General features: G+C 36.5%; 1 protein-coding gene across 1 annotated transcript in view; it reads left to right on the top strand.

Moving 5' to 3' along the window:
• HOOK1 (hook microtubule tethering protein 1) overlaps positions 1-14370 on the top strand; it is a 29736-nt gene that overhangs the window by 9960 nt on the left and 5406 nt on the right. The window contains exons 5-20 of the mRNA XM_069788586.1: positions 2-134; positions 1057-1124; positions 2377-2439; positions 3335-3418; positions 6385-6551; positions 7182-7322; positions 8609-8810; positions 9534-9644; positions 9892-9979; positions 10064-10124; positions 10727-10867; positions 11511-11598; positions 12417-12451; positions 13050-13132; positions 13531-13631; positions 14004-14105. Of these exons, the coding sequence (XP_069644687.1) occupies positions 2-134; positions 1057-1124; positions 2377-2439; positions 3335-3418; positions 6385-6551; positions 7182-7322; positions 8609-8810; positions 9534-9644; positions 9892-9979; positions 10064-10124; positions 10727-10867; positions 11511-11598; positions 12417-12451; positions 13050-13132; positions 13531-13631; positions 14004-14105 (1668 nt within the window). The remainder of the gene's footprint in view (position 1; positions 135-1056; positions 1125-2376; positions 2440-3334; positions 3419-6384; positions 6552-7181; positions 7323-8608; positions 8811-9533; positions 9645-9891; positions 9980-10063; positions 10125-10726; positions 10868-11510; positions 11599-12416; positions 12452-13049; positions 13133-13530; positions 13632-14003; positions 14106-14370) is intronic.

Here is a 14370-nt window from a genome sequence, read left to right as displayed (position 1 = left end):
GTTCTTGGGTCAGCAGATTTCAGAAGAGCTTATTCCGGACTTAAACCGGATATCTGAGAACTCCGATCCCACAGAACTGGGCAGGCTTCTGCAGCTTATTTTAGGCTGTGCAGTCAACTGTGAAAGGAAACAAGGTACGCACTACCTTAGTCTATTCAACAAACAGCAGAATACCTCAGGTGATTGTTAAGGTGGAAGAGATGTAGAAACTTTTCTTATTTATCAAAAAGTCTCTATTGTTAATATGTTGCACACCTATTCCGAAACTGGAGTTCGCTTAAAAGCAGGAAATCTATGGGAAACTTCTGTGAATAAAACTCAGACTTTGCTCAGGATAGGTTTAACAAAATGGTCTGAAGCATGTGGATTATTCATACTTGTTAAAATACATATCAAGACCTAAAGCTTGCTATTAAAATGCAAATCAAGCAAATTAAATTAAAAACTTATATTAGAAACTGCCTTTTGTTTGTCTGCAGAGGCTCAAGACTGAATTAGTTGAGTTCTCTCTCCCCTTACCAGAGCTAATGCTCAATGCTCTGATGGGTAAGGAATCCTCAGCATGATTCTGTTAATAGAACAGGTGTGATCCCTAGGTAGTCTGAAATGACTGCATCAAAGAGTGTTTGGGAAGTAAGCTGTCGGGCTGCACTGAGAAAGAAGATGCTAGCAATTACTTTTTTCCATTAAGTTTTATTTGTTAACTTGATTGCAAGCTTGTTGACTCTTTGAAAAAGCTTATGTGTATACATATGTAGATGTATGTATGAAAAAAGAACCATGTAAATACAGATGTCTTAAAATCTCCTTGCTCTATTATTCATAGTATAAATTTGTTCACTTAAAAGATTATAATCTCTTATGTTTATCTACCATATTACTGGATAATAATGTTGTTGGTTAGTAGTAGTGCTCTGTATAAAAAGAGTGCTACCAGTTTTGAAGAAGCTCTATAGAGAATAGTTTCTTCTGGATCTTTCTGCAAATGGTGTGTCATGTTACTCAAGCCATTACGATGAACATTGTCATGAGTAACTACAAATTCTTTTTTCACAGAACATATACAAAATATCATGACCCTTGAAGAGTCTGTTCAACATGTTGTCATGACTGCCATTCAAGAGGTAAGTAATAATTCATAGCCTAATGCTGTCAGTTGAGAAGTCTGACTATCCATTTGTTGTTGTTTGTGAATTCTTTCATCCAAGCAAACCTCAGGGAAGAGCGTAAGTACTTCCCTAAATTATCTGGGAGGATCAGGACTAAGAGGCCCCAGACCCCAACCAAGGGTTTTTGATTTTAGTCTCATATGCCCAAACGTACAACTTGTGGAGACAATAGATGCTTAAGATTTCCTGTTTCACACAAGAAAAGTATCTACTTGCCAACTGCTGATTATGCTGGAGCTGGGTTCTGAAATGTCTGTCCCAGTGCTGTAGTTTTAGACTCAAAGTTAAGCTGATCTTAATGGTTTGTGAGGCTACATTGTTATGACAGACCATTCCAGCATCTGATTTACACATTCCCAGCTGCATCTCTTCTGTTCTTGTCATGGTGTGCTCCCCCTGCTATCTTAATTTGTTCTTAGTTGGATCATCTTAGTGATCCAGCTCACAGCTTAGCTCTGCAGTCACTTGCATCTGTGAGCTTCGGGGCTGTGAAGCAGGGTGTGGAGGGAGGCAAAAACTAAATGCTGACTTTGAAGAAAATGTAATGTGTAATTGCACCCTCATGAAGGTAACAGTGGAGTTAGTAGGAGGCTTTAAAACTTAGATTTAAATTGACTCATAGTCTTTAAAGCTGTAAGTATCATATTGGGAGAAATAAATCCATAAACTTCTTGTTTGTTGTATTCTGACTAATCAAACTTTCTCTCTGAAGAAGGTTTAGAAACAATACTGTAATTCCTGAGTAAGAAGTAGAGGCCTTTAATTGCTGACAAACATACTGTGTACATCTTTGTGCTGGAGATCAGCGAGAGCTATGTTTGTGTTCCCATTGTTTGCTTAATGGCAATTAACATAACACAAAGAAGTGTGATAACTGTTAAATTAATTGAGTGAAATCCATCCTCTGGTTCACTCCATTTTAACTTGACTAAGGGGTAGCAATAACTTCAACAGATCACAGATTCGTCCAATAACTTGGTTAATTTGGGGAGGGTGGGGTTTAAAAAAAAAGTCATCTTATTCTAGATTTGTTTAAATCCTTTACCAGCCATGACATGGTTTTTATTATCATTATTATTAATTGGTTTTGATATATTGAAGAGATGCAAGGATACAGTGGAAAGTACAATTGGTACTCAGTAGACAGTGAATTTACAGATATTTAACCTCTAATTTAACCTTCTTTTCCTGTGGCCTCTCTCTATAGCTCATGAGCAAGGAAATAACGGGTCCTTCCACAAGTGATGCATCAAGTGAAATGGAACAGCAGGTAACTGCCTGATACTTGTTGCTGTTGTAGTTCAAGCCTGAACGTTAAGTTGGTATCTTGCCATCCCTTAAATGAAGATGAGGTCTGCTCTTCCTCTCCAGTTCTAAAAGGTTAAAAAACCCCAAACAAACAACCTCAACAATAAATTGCACTTTTTTGTCTTCTATCATCTGCACAAATTGCTTGGTCTCTTTTCCACTCGGTGCTTGGATTAAATCATACTGGTTCACAAATGACAGAGCAACAAACTGATGTAGGCAGAGAATATACAATAAAGTAATGCTATTTTTCAGTGCTAATTAAGTGAAAAGTTGCATGCTATTTTATGACTGCTATGTCATCTTCCTGGGTGGGGTAAAACCAGCCAGTGCAAACCTATATTGCAAGAAGAGATAGGGGTACATCAAGGCTCGGCCATGTCAGGCTAAACATTTCAGGTTATTTTTAAGGGGTCACGAAAATTCTTGATAATCTGAACACTGCAAGGTGTTGCACATAAAATGAAGTTATCTTTAAAAGTAGCTTTCCATGAAGGAGCATCAGTATTTCTGTTCTGAGATGAAGGGCATTTCATTTCTCAGGCAGGGATTTTTGCAGTTGTGACAACACAGATGTTCCTGTGTTTGGTTTTCTTATGCTTTTAGCCTAAGTTGTGTTGAATCTGGATGTTACTCTGAGTTTCAGTAATTTAGTTATTACATGTGGTAGTAATTTAAAATGCAGGTGAAATAAACAGAGATCCTGATCTAACTGTGTATATAAGTTCTGTGTCAATATGTGCACCTAACATCCTTCTTAAACAATTGGTATAAGTAATTGAGACCTTTTGGAAGCTAGAACTGTGAGTACTTTGGGTATGGGCCAGAATGACTGATGGTCTTTTGTTTTTTAAAAGCTTAAAAAAGCTTTGGAAGATCTTCAGGACGCACTAGCAGAAAAAGAAGAGCTGGCACAAAGATGTCAAGAGCTAGATTTACAGGTAAGAAACAGCAAGTCGCTTATTTCTTTACTGTGTAGTGGTGCTGCTATTAAGATGCAGAAATTCTGAAGGGCAAAGTGAATTTTGCATTTATTTAAGTTTCTGTGAGAATTCTTAGCTGTTTCTGGGGGAAAAGCAATCATTCTGTACTCCAAAATGCAATTAGTGGAAATAGTTTTCTGATGGAAGTGTAAGCTGGGGTCCTGTGCCAACTGTTAACTCAAAGGTGCTTTGGTCTGCTAGCTTTATGTTTACCCTTAGTAGCAGGTAGCCATCAAAACAATGCTATCATGGCTTTAAAAATTGCCCATTTCATTTTTAGTCACTGCTTCCTCTAGTCTTTTGAACTGTGTCCAAAAAATCCAGTTCATGTAATAATCAGTCATTAGATTTAATCATAGGAAAATGGTGCTGTTTTCATTAGGAGTTGATGAAAGACTAGAATTTGAAATTTATCTAAAATTTACTAACTTTTTCTCATACACAGTTGCAACACAGAGGATATTTCAGGGAATAAAAATAATGGAAACTAATAGATCCATGATGACTTTTTCAAACCACACTGATAATAGGCCTGCTTTTGTTTTTAATGGATACAGAAGTTAATCAAGTCACTCTGCAGAAAAAGGAGAGAGGACTTCATAACAATAAACAAGAACTTGTATTTCAATCAACTTTTTAAAGAAAAAAGAAAAAAAATCTGCTTGTTAGCCCTAAGTCTGATTCCTCTTTTATGACACTATAATCTGAGAATAGAAGGAGGTTTATCTGGTAAGGCAGTTAATCTCAGATTTGATTCTGTACAAAGAGAACATTTGGGTGGCATCTCCTTGTAGGAGCCAGAGTGCTATACTGGCTGTATGAGCCTCTGAAGAAGAAACAAACAAACAAAACAAACCCACACAAAACCAGAGGCCAGTTTTACATTTTTTACAGGTAATGATGACGGAAAAAGTAGAATACTTATATATAAAGTAGCTCATAGCTAATTGCCATGGCCAGGAAGTTGTTGTTAGAGTTGAATTGGTATTTAATTTCCTTTTTTCTTGAGGCAGTAGTAAGGCTTCCTAGTGAAAGCAGAGATCTAAAAATGCTTGTGAGCAGAATCTGCAGGAGAAAATTATTTCTTTTAAATGGGCTAGGGGATTGATTTGACAGCTGAACTGGCAGATAACAGTTGTTAAACTTCAAAAAGTGTGTTCACTGTTCAAAAGATCTCGCTTCTAGAGGTGCTGGGATGACAATCTAATTGTGCTTTCTGCTTCCATTAGGAGACTTAGCATGTCTCACTAGAGAAGTCCCAGGCTTTCTCCTGTCTCCCACAAACTTCTCTTTTGAGATTTCTCTGTTAATTAATGATAGGTTACACAAAGCCAGTCGCTCATAACGTAGTGTGGGCCAGATGAAGGCATGAAAGGTGTTTGAGGGAAAGGTACTGTTGAGTATAAACAGATCAGTTAATGACACCATAGCTCTTTAATACTGGGACATGTTTTTTAAAATATCTCTTTGTAATTTGTGTTGACTTTGACACCACTTCTGTTATGCTGAAATAATGGAAAAGAAGAAGAGAAAGCTACCAGAAAGGAACTGAGGAAAGATGAAAAACTTGCTCTGAGTTGTGTGAAAGGTTTTGTTGGGGTTTTTGGGTTGTTTTTTGGTTTTTTTTTTGTTGTTTTGTTGGTTTTTTGGGGTTTTTTTTTACGTCTGAGAAGGGTGTTCTTTTAACATTACTCTAGAAGTGTGAATGTTGTGCACGTTTAAGGAGTGGCTGAACCTTGAACAGGAAGTATTACGCCGAGCAAGGCTCAGATGCTCTCTACCCACAGGTGTTTGAGAGTGCATGTATATAGTAAAGTGACATCCGGTATGTAAAAAGGAGTGAGCCCAGAAAGCCAGCATTTAATGAAGTGGTAGATTGATTACTGTTTTGTTTCTTACATCTGTTTGACAGATAGACTGTTAAATTATCACAAACGAACTGTTTTTTAATATTGCATACTTCGGGTTATATCTGATATTTTATCTAATAATGTCACCATGATATGTTTTGCTTTGGTTTTTTTTAATTTTATTTATTTGAAGCCATAATATTGACTGACGCTTCTCATTTAAACTAATTCTTAATAAATTCACTTGTAAGGTCTCAGTCTTCCTTGATATTTTCCAAGAGTATAAGAAAGGTAGGTTTTCTTTATGATTCAGGAAAACATAACCCAAAAAGCATATTGTCCCTGTTTAAATGCCAGTTAACTAACACATGCTACATGCTCTTATGTTTGACAGGATGTTAAAATTAACACAACAGCTTTCACTAGAAAAACTTTAAAGGTTCTATCCTCTTAATCCTTCCCCGTTTTATGGCTGTTAATATACTTACTGTTTCAATAAAGTGTTGTAATCTCATTTGCTTAGCTGTGAACACTTTCAATATCAAACTTGTTTGTGCAAAAAATGCATGCTCTATATGAAGCTGTCTAGGTTTTTTCTTTTGTGTGTGTGCTTACTAGCTTATGGCGCCTGAAACTGCTTCTTGCGCAACCATTCACTGCTGAGCGCACGGCAGTACTGTGTTAGTGTGCTAGCCAGTGCCATCCTGCTTTTTATTGTTAAGTACAAGCAAGATGGAGAGTACCTTTATACCAATACTTAGAGTTTTTTGTATGGCGTCCATGGTATCCTTTTTAATGAAAGTACCAGTTTTTCTCCATATCACATTGTCTGCCTTTTACCATGGTTTCAGTTACAAAAATTTGTCTTTTTTTAGAGGGACTTTTCCTTTAGTGCTTCATAACTGTCATACACTAAAGCATCTGTATGCTCAAGTATGCTATGTAAATGACATTCTAAAATTTCTAAACGCTCAACCTTTTTCATAAACTAATTTGGTGATGTACTGCTGTCTTGCTTTAGTTCTTTCCAGTTGGACAGGTCTTACAATGTTGATGCTGTTTTATCTGCACTAGGTGGCTGCCCTCCAGGATGAAAAAACCAGCCTGATGTCAGAAAATGAGATTATGAATGACAGGCTAGAGCAATTAGATGACTCTCTTGATGATCCAAATACTGTGGTTGCAAAAAAGTATTTTCATGCACAGTTGCAGCTGGAACAACTGCAAGAAGAAAACTTCAGGTATGAAATGATTTCTCTCAAAAATCCCTCACTTTGTCATGTCAAATTTATCCTGAGAATTTCTGGTACTCTTTCAGGCTTTTCTATCTCAATTTCTTTTGCTATAAAAGCTTCCTAGTACTGTATAAACATGTTTTAGTGACAGTCCTTACCTTTAAAAAGAAAAAGAAACTGTTACTTGTTGTAGGAAATATTACTCTGTAATTGCCATATTGTAGCCATTTGACACTTCAGAAAAGGTGATGGAAGGCAGAAAATGAGTGCAGAAGTGATTTGTGTGTAAACAAAGCAAAACAAAAAGAACCCTAACTTCCCCCCAAAGCCACCATATCTCTTTACTGTATTGATTTCTTTTCCATATTAGTCTTTCTCCCTGTGATCCCTATGGGGGAAAAAAAAAATCACTTTTCATGTGAGCCCTTGATGTTGATATGGTAAACTTGCAGTATATAATCCATTATGATTTAACAGGTAGACAATAGAATGTTCCATGCTTACAGTACCATTTTTCTGGCTACTTAAATCAGTAGGTTTCCTTTGTCTTAATATATTTTTAATAGTTCTAGCACTAAATGAAAAATGTGTAATAATGATGAGTTCTTAACAGAGTTCCTGGTTTTGATCTGGTAGGCTTGAAGCTGCAAAAGATGATTATCGTGTCCATTGTGAAGACCTAGAAAAACAATTGATTGAACTGCAACATAGGAACAATGAACTAACCTCTTTGGCAGAAGAATCTAGAGCCTTGAAAGATGAAAATGATATTCTTAGGTATGTAATAGTGAGAGCTACCCCCCCACACACACATTAGGAGGATTTGATGACTAAATCCAAGGTTTTGTATTTAACAAGATGATTTTTTTTTTTCTTGAGGTGTTACTTCTGCAGATGGGTCTTACCTGAATGAGATCTAAAATGAGTGTTGGAAAAAGGCCCATTGAAAAAGCAGAGATGGAGCGCAAGTTTCAGGCATAGCCTCTATTGTTTGCATAAGAATAGCAACATAGAATTTTTCTGTGAAGCAGAATTAATGAATACAGAAATTATTCTTCTTCATGTGGGATGGAAGGTTGAAGTTCTGCAAGAATTAAGACTTTTTTTTTTGGAGAGGGTGCATTCTTATTAAGGGAACATTTATGTTGGCAAGAGGCTGCCTTTTCTGTTGTAGAAAAGCATATATGCAGCTAGAACTTTGACATAACTTTTGGTGTCAGCATTCTAGGCTAGATTTAGCAACATGATTAACAAAATGAAGATGAAATATACAATAACCTTGATGAGAATTTAACGTAACATTCCAGCTTGTGTGAAGCAAATTAAATACCAGACCACTCAAGAAATATCCAAAGCAGATCTGCTATTTATAAAACAGTATGAATAAAACATGGAAGGAAAAGTGGTTTCAGGTGTTTAACTTATAGTGGTTCTTAAATAACATCTTAAACAAATCTTAACTGTAGATTTTCTTCCATAATTTTCTTGTACTAGCTTCTAGTGATATGAGATGGCAGATATTAAACACAGGTATTAAAATTAATTTGTATATTTATGATCCAAATATTTTCTTACCACATAGATTTTTGTTAACAGTCAGCTGGTAATTCTTGGTCATATCTGCTATTGATCATTTTCATAATGCAGTTATGTTCTAATTATGTATAACCCTGCAATGAGAACATCTGTGTGTTTTTCCTTACCAGGTACCAGTGCTTTGAGATGACTATCTAGCACAGGATGATGTGGTGCATTTATGTTGCACCCCACAGAATTCCCTAGAGATGTTTGACATACTAACCCTTGCTTGCACGTCTGCCATACGACTGTCAGACTTACTCCCACTTAAACCCTGTGGTGATTTCAGTTTTTATAAGCAGTCTTTGCATAATGCAAGTTTGCATTGATTATGCATTTAAAAATAAAGGAGTAAGATTTAACTCTGCTGTTAAGCACATTGCATGTCTCTGAAAATAGCTTGAATGTGCATGAAAGCACAATTTGACTTTTTTAACCTTTTGAAGAAACATACTCTTTCTTCTAATTCCTGTTTCTACTTTAAGGACTACTGCAGACAAGGCAAGTAAGCTGGAATCAACCGTTGAAGTGTATCGTAAAAAGCTACAGGATCTGAATGACTTCCGCAGACAAGTCAAATCTCTGCAGGAAACCAACATGATGTATATGCACAATACGGTCAGTCTGGAGGATGAACTGAAGAAGGCCAATGCAGCACGTGCCCAACTAGAAACCTACAAAAGACAAGTAAGGCTGCATCTATACTTAAGATGTTACTTTTTCCTCAGATAGTCATCTTACCTAAATAAAATTATTTTAATTATGTTTCAGTGAAAAAACCTGAACAGCTTAGTTTAACAGCCCATGGGCTTAACCTGTATTGTCCCCTTAGAATTTCCTATTTGTGAAAACTCCTTCATACTCTGCCCTTCACTTCCTGTTTTTCCCTGTTTATTAAGCAAGCTTAACTGTAGTTACCTTCTCAACTGATTGGTTGTCCATGGTTTGCAGGCTTTTCTTCTTTACTTTAAGTGAGGTAATTTCGTACCTGGGAGAGGTTGCTTAGCTATGATTGAGTTGACTTCTATGTAATATTCTTAAGTTACTTCATGGGAATTTATTTTAAACTGTAGAAGTTTTATTTCAATTTCACTTATTTTGTTAGTAATTAAGAGATGCAAGAGTTAAATATTTAAAAAAACCAAAAGACAAAACGAAACCCAAAACCAAAAAACAACCAACCAAACAAAAAAACCAACCAAACAAAAAAAACCCCCAAACCAACCAACCTATCTACCAAAAAAAAAAAACCCGCAAACACACAGGCCTCCATCCCATCTCCCCTCCACCAAGCTTGGCGGACCAGCTGTTTATTTTGGTTGAACTGGGCAGGAGTGAAGGTTTTAACATAGCTTTTAAAGGTAGCATCTTGCAACATTCATGTGTTGAATATAGTCTTTTTATGAAAAGGTCCAGGAGCTTCATAACAAACTGTCTGAAGAATCAAAAAGAGCTGATAAGCTAGCATTTGAAATGAAGCGACTTGAAGAAAAACACGAAGCTTTAATTAAAGAAAAAGAGGTAAGTTCTTGAACGAGAGTTTATTTAACGCCTACTAAATGTCTCTCAAATGCTCTGCTTGAGACAAACCTTCCCAGAAGTAGTGCTACCATAAAAATGAAGTTCAGCAGCTTGCGTGTGTGTATACACATATAAAACATAAAATATGTATTAAAATATGTGTGTGTCAGTACTATTCCTGATTAATGTTATTTGGTCTTAAAGTGGTGCTGTATGACTTAATTCCACCTCAAATATATCTTCTTAGAGACTGATAGTACAGTGTGATGCACTAAAAGAGACAAATGAAGAGCTTCGGTACTCACAGATGCAGCAGGATCACCTGAGTCAAACAGGTATTGCTTTATTTTCAGAGGCTTTTTTATGTATATTAGTGATTTCTTTAAGTTTGTTAAATTAAACTTCCAATGCAATTTCAGGCACATCTCGTGTTAAAAGCCATGAGAACCTTGCTGCTGAAATTCTGCCAGTGGAATATAGGTAAGACAAAAAGGTTGGGGTTGTTCTGGGATTTTCATGAGTGGGGCATAATATTGTCTCTGTGAAAGTTCAGTATTTTCAGCAACATGACTCTGTATCCCACTTCTTGCTTTGCCTCCATGATGCTTGTCTGGACCCCTGTGTAGCTGTTAATAATTATTTCCCCACACTATAATTACTTTGCATTCTTTCTTAAAAGCATATCAGATTGCTGTATATAAAGTTTGGCTTGAAACATCCTCTTTACGGAGTGAAACAATTCTTATCTTGCCACTGGCAGACAGAATAAATAAATAATACACAGCAACTAAGACAGAACAGCTGAAAGCTAGCTAATATCATGTTTAAAGTCTGGCAGAGTGAAAAATAAAGGCACAATAAAATCTGGGTTGGGAGTGACTTAATTTAAAGTTTTGTTCATATCTCTTAAAGTATTGTGATGTTTGAAAATTTTAAGTTACCTTTTAATAAAAAAATTGCATTGTTATGCCAACTATATCCTTAAGCAGAACTGGTGCTCCCTTTAAGGTTGGGGGAGTGAACAGGAATATTACCTTCCACTCTTTCTTAATTAACAGTGACTTTTGTTATTTTTGATTCAGAGAAATGTTTATTCGGCTGCAGCATGAAAATAAGATGCTTCTATTACAACAGGAAGGATCAGAAAATGAACGTATTACAGAGCTCCAAGAACAGCTGGAGCAAAAGCATCGGACAGTGAACGAACTGGAAACTGAGAAAAGGTGATGGGTGAAGCAGCATCTTAAAATGTAGCAAAAAGTAATTTCTGGACTTTGAGTGGCCTTGTGGTTTGCATCTGTAGCGTAGCACTAGGCAGGAAGCCAATTACCCTTTTTCTTTCACCAGTGTAATTATTAACGAAGGGTTGTGAAGGAAGCAAGAGGGAAAGTAGCTTAAATGTGGTGGTATAAAATGTGGCGGGTCTGTGTGTAGTGTACTCTGAAGAAAGTGTTGCTTATAGGATGCTCTTAGCTCTGAATGATTCTCTGTAGACCAAGAATGGATGTAAACTCTATTTCTAGAACTCAAATTAATCATGTTGTAACACTGGGATATGGTCTGAATTTCTTTGTCGGTTAATGAATGCTGAAAGCAGTTTACTAGGATATGAGAATTTTGGGTAGTTAAGTTTTCTCAAAACTTAAAATTATTCTAGGTCTTTCGTTATAAAATATTTAATAAAGCTGCCATGTGTCTGTTTCAGCAGAAGTTCCAGTCAAACTAAAAGCATTTGAAATCAGTTTCTTTGTGGCTTAAGTCCTGCTGGGTAGACCCTCTGAAAAATTATCATCCAGACGTGAAACAGAAAAATCTGTCTGTTGTGATCTGTTTAGATGGATAACAACTGTCTTTTCTTCCTAAAAGGCTAAATGAAGAGCGTATTGGGGAGTTACAGCAGCAGATTGAAGATCTGCAAAAGACTTTACAGGAGCAAGGATCCAAGACTGAAGGAGTAAGTGAAAGTTTAGGCTTCTTGACCTTGAAGATGTCTTGCCAGTTTTGTTTAAAATCCTTCAGTGTAACGTCAAGTGCGTTGTTTAGATGTGCCTCTTCTTTTTCAGTGTGTCTAGTGCTGGTAACTACTAAGAAGGCATGTTTGTGGTTTGGTGCTTTTTTGTTTTGTTTTGCTTTTTTGTTTTTATAAAGTTAGTTTGAAATGCACTAGTTCATGCGGTAGTAAGAGTAAGCAAGCCGTGAAGCCCCTTCAGGTCATACCCTCCTACCGAACAAACACAGACCTTTCAAGCAACCATCTTAAACAATTGAGGCTGTTCAGTATATTCTAAAAACTGTCTCCTGCCTGAAAAACAACTCCCTCAGTTTAGGTAACACAGACTTGGCTCCACTGTATTCAGAGCAGATGAGTTTAGTCTCTATAGTATGAGAATCCACAAGACCTGCACACCAACTGCATTTCAATGGAAAAGCTCATGTTTTATGCGTTTCCCTCCCCTTGCTTTCGTTAAGGAACTGTAACTCTTCTACCTTCTACTTTTACTTTTAAAAAAATCTCTGGTTTTGTCATTAAATGGTGGTATAGTGAGAAGGATAGCTTTAAAGAAAAAAGATGCTGGAATTGGTATCTGTGCAATGCAAAAAAATATGAATGCAGTTACAGAAATGCATGGAAAAATGCAGCTTTCTTAGCATTTGTTTGGTTTGACTTATTTAGGTGTGCTAAGTATTCTTGGCTGATTTGTAAGAGCACTTTAACATTGCATGGTATGAAATACTGAAATATAACTGAGTTTTAACTCTTTCCTTTCATAGTCTAGCAACCTGAAGCAGAAATTGGCAGCACATATGTAAGTAAGGCACATACATCCACAATAGCTTATTTATGCTAAATGATTGGACTGTTGTAGCTCAGAAACTGCCTAAGTCTTTGTACGGTGTCTTGTTTTTCTAAGCCACTGATTGAGAATCATGCATGTAGTGAGTTAAGTATTAGTGTTCTAGTTTTGTCTACTCTGATCATGATAATCTTGTAATACTAGTATCCACTTAACTGTCTCTTCATCACCAGTAGCATTTTAACTGTTCTGGTTCTACAACAGATTGCTAAAACCATCGCTTTTACTGGACTCAAAATGTATTTCATACTTCTGAAATACTTCCATCCTTTCAGTAGATGTAGTTCCTGCAAAGGAGATGCTGGAGGGGTTTTTTGTTCATTTTCTTTTTTTGTTTCTAGCTTTAGGTAAATGAGACTCAATTCAGAAGTCACAACTTCTATGGTTCTTCAAAAATACATACTAATATTTCTAATTAAACTCAAAAGAATTGCCAGAGTTTAAAATAGTTATTTAAACACTTCCACCATTAAGTTTCAGCTTTCAGCTCTTAAAACTGTGCATGGGATTATTTGTGAACTTAATTCTTAGCCCAGCCTTTCATTTGTAGGGAAAAGCTGAATGAAGTGCATGATGAGTTACAGAAGAAAGAGGCTGATCTTGCAGAACTCCAGCCTGATGTTAGTCAGAACCGTAAGTTGTTTTTCGGGTTTTTTTATGAGACTATGTTAATTTTCTTCTGAAATGATTCCCATAGCCCAGTGGCTGTGGGATACTTGTCTGGATAAGGCTTTCTGCTACAGCTCAGCTTTAAACCTGAAATGGGGGTGGAGGGAGGGTTTTCTTGCACATGGTGTGGGCCAGGGAGAGGTTCATGGGGGCTTAGTTTTGTTGAACAATACTCTGCAAAATGGGAATTCGGGGTCAGGTGGGACCTTACGGTACAACTGAAATAAAAATAAGAACTTAAGAAATTGTGTAGTAGCTAGAAAGTTTGTTTGAGGGGTGGTTAAATCAGGAGAACACAGAAGCCTTGGAAGTACTATGTCTATTTTTATTTTGTATGTCTTTGTTGATATTTCTGTAAATAGCCCAGAAAATTGGAGAGCTGGAGGCAGCTTTGCGAAAAAAAGATGAGGATATGAAAGCAATGGAAGAAAGATATAAAATGTACCTTGAGAAAGCAAGAAATGTGAGTGGTGTATTTCTGAATGTATATATTCCTCCCTCATAAATTGTTGAACAGATTGATTTGAGTCCCACCCCCCCCCCCCCCCTCCACCTCCCAATTAAAATTAGTGGCTATATGTTGCATTTTTAGTCAAATTGCTCAACTGCAGTCACTTAAGCGTATAAGAGAATGGGGTTTAGGCTAAAGCATGAGATGCATTAATGATTCCTTTGTACCCTTTGATATCTTCTGTTGTACAGTGTAACAGCCTAGTTTTCAGCATAACTGCCTGACTAGTGCTCAGTCTGTTTTCATTTCTGCTGTAAGCAAATGAGATGCAGAGCTGTTGAGAATCAAACCTGACTTGTAATGCTTTTGTTTTGCCTTGTACAGGTGATAAAAACATTAGACCCCAAGCTAAATCCAGCATCAGCAGAAATTATGTTGCTCAGAAAACAGATAACAGATAAAGACAAAAAAATTGAAGCACTAGAGGTAAAAATTTACACATATTTAATAATAACTTCTAATATGTTCTGCTGTCTCTAATATCATTGATGCTCAAGCTACTGTTTCCTAATGATCCAGTACCCTTCAATGCTGCATTCAGTTAGAAACTGCACAGAGCATCAAACCTAGGGTTTTTTAGTTTGGCTTAATTAACCTTGTATCTTAGTGTAAGTCTGTCAGAGCAGTTTACTTTTCAACAGTGTTTTTCAATGTGCAACTGAAACACTAATTTGGATTCCTTCTAAAACCT

The sequence above is a fragment of the Haliaeetus albicilla genome, chromosome 8, assembly GCF_947461875.1.
Source record: "Haliaeetus albicilla chromosome 8, bHalAlb1.1, whole genome shotgun sequence".
NCBI lineage: Eukaryota > Metazoa > Chordata > Aves > Accipitriformes > Accipitridae > Haliaeetus > Haliaeetus albicilla.
Note: the sequence above shows the minus strand (reverse complement) of the source record. Positions and strands in the feature narration are given on the sequence as shown.